The sequence below is a fragment of the Taudactylus pleione genome, unplaced genomic scaffold (assembly GCF_031769625.1).
Source record: "Taudactylus pleione unplaced genomic scaffold, aTauple2 ptg000364l, whole genome shotgun sequence".
NCBI classification, from domain to species: Eukaryota; Metazoa; Chordata; class Amphibia; order Anura; family Myobatrachidae; genus Taudactylus; species Taudactylus pleione.
This window is the reverse complement of record NW_028284765.1, coordinates 709,671-714,541: the sequence shown is the minus strand read 5'-3', so window position 1 is coordinate 714,541 and position 4,871 is coordinate 709,671. Positions and strand designations below refer to the sequence as shown.

The following is a 4,871-nucleotide window of genomic DNA, read 5'->3' as shown; positions in this document are numbered from 1 at the left end:
CGTATTTCTGTGCATTTGTCTACTTATATCGATAGTAGAACATACCATCTGGTGAGGGTTCAATTTATTCTGATCTGCATGTTTTTATCTTTGATACTGTATAATAAATTACTGTATTACACTATTGGAGCTTTTCCTGATTAAATATTTGGGGTGGAGTACCTGTGGTAGTAACATGAAGAGATTATAATGATGGGATTCAACCCACTCCTGTGACTGCAAATATGTCTACTGTAATCTGTAGACCAATCCATCTGGTAGGGGACTCATCCTGATTGGTTTATTGTGGCCGGTGGTTAACATTCGTATGGTTATACACTATGTGTCTGTTTTCTCTTTCTTTGAGTGATTAAAAACCATTAAACATATTACATCATTGAGAAAATAATCATTGTGAACAGTACTCACGTTTTAGTGCTGACTGATGCATTGGTGATATATATTTAGGTTTTAATGTTGGAGTGTGGGGTGGCACTAATGCACCAGTACATCGAACAGGCTGCTGGTTGTGCACACTTATCTGTTTCACAATCTCTGTAGGATACACAAGCAGTCAGCCATTGGAAGTCAGGTTGTTTTAATAATTACATCTGGCCCAGGAAGGTTCTTGCTGTATGTCCCTGTTTGGAGAAGACTGTGAGCTTTGGCTGCTCACTGCCTTTGCTTCAGGTGCTTAGAAGAATGTTAAGGTTTTTTTTTCCCATGGGCCTGATTGGCTGTTGGCACCTCAGTATGTTTTTTCAAGTATTATTTTCCTCTTGTCTTTTGATCTGTCAACTCCCACACACTCATCTCCCATTGTGCATCCACTATTTGCTCAGTACCTATCTTTGTTTTACTGTTGGAGGAATTTTTTGTTGCATGGATTTGTGCCCTGACTTATTATTTACAATACATTTAAAATATGATGCAATTTTAAATCTGCCTGGGTTATTGGGTACTCTTACACATTCTGGTCATGTAATTCCCCAGCAGCATTAAACAAGTCCCTTTCCAGAGGGACCACTTGGATGAGATAGCTGGGTTTTAAGGGCATGAATTGGGATTCCATAAATGATAGATTGCTTGTGGTGGTGAGGTATTTGGAGGTCACTGGAGTGTTAGTTGCCCATCTATTTGATAATTACCTTGGGAAGCAGACATCTATGGACTTGCATGTGGTTATTTTTCAGATTTATATTTATTTTGGGGGGTCTGGCTCTTTGGTAGATTGCCCCAGGCCCATGATTTCATAGATTAATGTAGTCAGTAATTGTGCCCAGGTAGTTTTGATATTCTCTCAGCAGAGGTGTGTGGTAATTGATGAGGCCAGAAGTTATTGCAGCTATGCCCCAGTTCATGTCAGCCAAAGGAGAAGAAGTTGTTGCTCATGGCTTGAAACATTTGCGTGACTCCCACTTATATTGGCCTCATAGGGTCCACTATATAATGAATGAGGGTATTTACCTTTTATGGAGGATCTATTTATGGGAGTGTTTCGTTTGTATGGTGTGTGAGATGCAGTACTTAGGATGAGCCTAGCTGTAATGAAAAATAATGTTTCCTTTTTGTGTTGTATGTGATATTTATTATCTGGAGACTTCCTATATACCACACGTAAGATAGTGGTTGTGACATGTTTGCCCATACCTATATATAACAGGAATGGATGAGTAACGTCTCTAAAGAACTCTGGATTACCTATGTGGACTATATATAAATGTGAAAGAAAATTTATTGAAACCGGACTATATGTTTGCTGATACATGAATTCATTTAAACCTGACAAAGGGTAAACAAATATGGTGATGTAAAAATGGAAACCTTGTGACCAAATAATGTTATTTTCCCACAGTGTGATGAACATTAGAGGGGGAATGATGCCAATGGCTGTTATGACAGACAGGAACTCAGTAACTCTGCTTGGTGCCCCACTTCCATTCTGCTGCCATTTTGGATGGGACATAATAATAAAGAGTTCTCAGTCCAGCAACCATCTTTATTGTGGCATATTTTAATCTTTAATCCATTTGAACAGCTCTGTTTATATACAATATGACATAGGTTTGGGATATATATTAAAGTTGAATACTGGTGTATTGCATTAAACAAATGACAGGTACACTATGTTAATGTATTTGTTGGCTTACTTTTGGTTTTTAGTGACCTGCGGCCATGTTGGTTGGGGCACAATAATATTGTTGATATAGTTAGAAATAACAAGAACTGGAAGAAGTTCATACATTCTAACCTTTTTGCACAATTCATGCACATGTTTTGTGTTTGCTCATTAGTTAGGATATATGTTTTTTATAATGAGCATATTAAATTATCCTCTTGATGAAGTCCTTAATTGTATGAACAGTTGACACGAGACATGGTTGTGTGATTGTTCCAGAATATGCTGTATCTATCCTGATGTTCAGATATGCTTTTCCTACATATTATCTTTGATGTACATTTTTCTGTGTGTTTGTAATACATTTGTTTATATCAATTGCACTATAGTGTTATTTCCATTCTGTATACTGTTGGTAATGTAGAGACCAGTGAACCTTAGGATGTGTATGGACTCATGATATGGAAAAATACTTGAAAAAGCTATTATAGGCAAAAATAGATATTTTACCAAATATTATGGCACATTTGCATGTTGGAATCTTATTTGGATCATAGTGAAATTTTCATCAGTATTTGGCACTAGCAGGTGCAAATGGTTTTTACTTGTTAAAAATTAGTGTTTATATTTTATGAAAATTATGTAACCCAACCCTAAAGACTATTTGCATCATTCAAACTGAAAACAAAGATCTGTCCATACACAAAGTACACAAACCATTATCTCGAGCTGGAGCATACAGAGAAGCTACAAAATGCAGCCTCCAATAATGATCATCCAGATAATCACTGACTACCTGGAAAGTGTGATAGCGATTACATTGAACACGTACATCATCATCACTAATGTCAAAAGCATTAAAAAAGGACTGAGCCTGAACCCTTCTCATCTAATCCATCTTCTGATGGGACTGGTGAATATCATTCTACAGAGCTCTCTGCTTGTACAGAGTTCCATTTATATTTTTTCTGCTCCGTCACTGTTCATTAAGGAAGTTTACTGTCCGCTGATCATAATTATATTTACAATGATTTACTGCAGCTTTTGGCTGACTGCCTGGCTCTGTGCCTACTACTGTGCCAGCATCACCAACTTCCGATATGGACTCTGCGTTTGGTTACAGAGGATCAGCTCATCTTCCCTTCTGCTGCTGCTTCTACTCTCAGCAATGGTTTTATTTCTCATTAGTCTTCTATTCATTTGGAATAACAAAGTTGAAATTGAAATTAAAGTTTCTGAGAATATTACACAAGGAAACTCTTTTATCAGTGGGACATTTCATGTGAATCCTTTGTATGTGATGATATGCAACTGTCTGGGCAGCTTTCTTCCCTTTATTCTCATACTATACTCTATAATACTGACTGTATCCTCTCTTTTAAGGCACATGTGTAATATGAAGCATAATGACTCTGGATTCCCTCGCTCTAAACTCCAAGCTCACATCAACGCTATATGGACAATTATCCTGATCCTTTTAGTTTTTGTAACATTCTGTATAGCCATAATCATGTTTTTTACAACTGAAATCAGTACCCCCCCGGATGATAGGCTATTAATCAGCTGGTTCATAATTATGTCCTATCCAACAGCAGAGTCCATCATCGTTATCCAGGCCAGCTCCAAGCTCAGGAGGATCATTGTGGAGAAGTTTTGTGCTATTTGCTGGAGAAGCATTAAAACTGAGAATTAGAGAATGCTACAGGGGTGTTTTAATAGAAGAGGGGGCCCATGTGCAGCCTCTGTTTGGGCACCCTAATTTCTGTCAGTGCAGTAGATTTTGGCTTTATGTATGGGTCTCCAGGAAAATGGTGCCTGTGCCTTTTTTCCAGGGACATTTCTCCTGTGCATGCTTGAGTCATAAATAAATACTGAACATTATTTTGTATATTTTTTATTCAATAAATATTAGTTTTGTTAACACTATTTATGACTCTGGTTTATTTCCACACAGTATAACATTGTAGAAATGCAACATTGATTTGTATATTTTAGTTTTGTGGACTATGACAATATGGCTGCTCCCTATGTTTGCTTAAGGGACATCCACCCCAAAATTGCCAGCACCAGTGTTTAAGAGACTCTCAGACCTGACATTATGGGGCATATGAGAATATGAAACATGAAGTGCGCCATTGGAAATTACGCAACCAACTGAAATTGGAGAGAAACGGAGGCGCAAGACACTGAACGTCATTTCCATCTGCCGGTAATGAGTGGTCAATATAGGATTGAGATATACAGGAAGTCTAGTCTGTTTAAGCCCACTTCTGGTTCCGGCCCGATATCAGAAGTACCACAATCATATACAGGAGAGCAGGAAACAGCCTATTTAGGGTTGGAATTAATTTAAAGACTGACTTTTATGGATAAGAGTAGATAGGATAATATGTATAGAAGTTATGGAATTGTAGATGTTAGATGTTCCATGACTGGCATTAGGTCTATTTTGCAAGTTGTGAGTGGGGGTATAAATACTGACCCAGGGAACTTCCCTCCTCATTCCTTGATTAAGATACAAGCTGTATCAAAACAAGTGAGGAGGGATTTTCAGGACTTGTTGATGCACAACGTTCCAGTGATCGGGCTAACCTGGGACACCAGGTGTACTTCCGTATTTCTGTGCATTTGTCTACTTATATCTATAATAGACCATACCATCTGTTGAGGGTTCAAGTTATTCTGATCTGTATGTTTTTTATCTTTGATACTGTATAATAAATTACTGTATTACTCTATTGGAGCTTTTTCTGATTACATATTTGGGGTGGAG

The 4,871-nt window shown here is 37.7% G+C and overlaps 1 protein-coding gene across 1 annotated transcript; it reads left to right on the top strand.

Annotated features, from left to right (window-relative positions):
- Nucleotides 1–2,852: 2,852 nt before the first annotated feature.
- Nucleotides 2,853–3,791, top strand: LOC148508491 (taste receptor type 2 member 40-like). The gene has a single exon (XM_088444454.1). It carries the CDS (start codon nt 2,853–2,855, stop codon nt 3,789–3,791), a length of 939 nt encoding a protein of 312 aa, XP_088300580.1.
- The last annotated feature ends 1,080 nt before the right edge of the window (nt 3,792–4,871 follow it).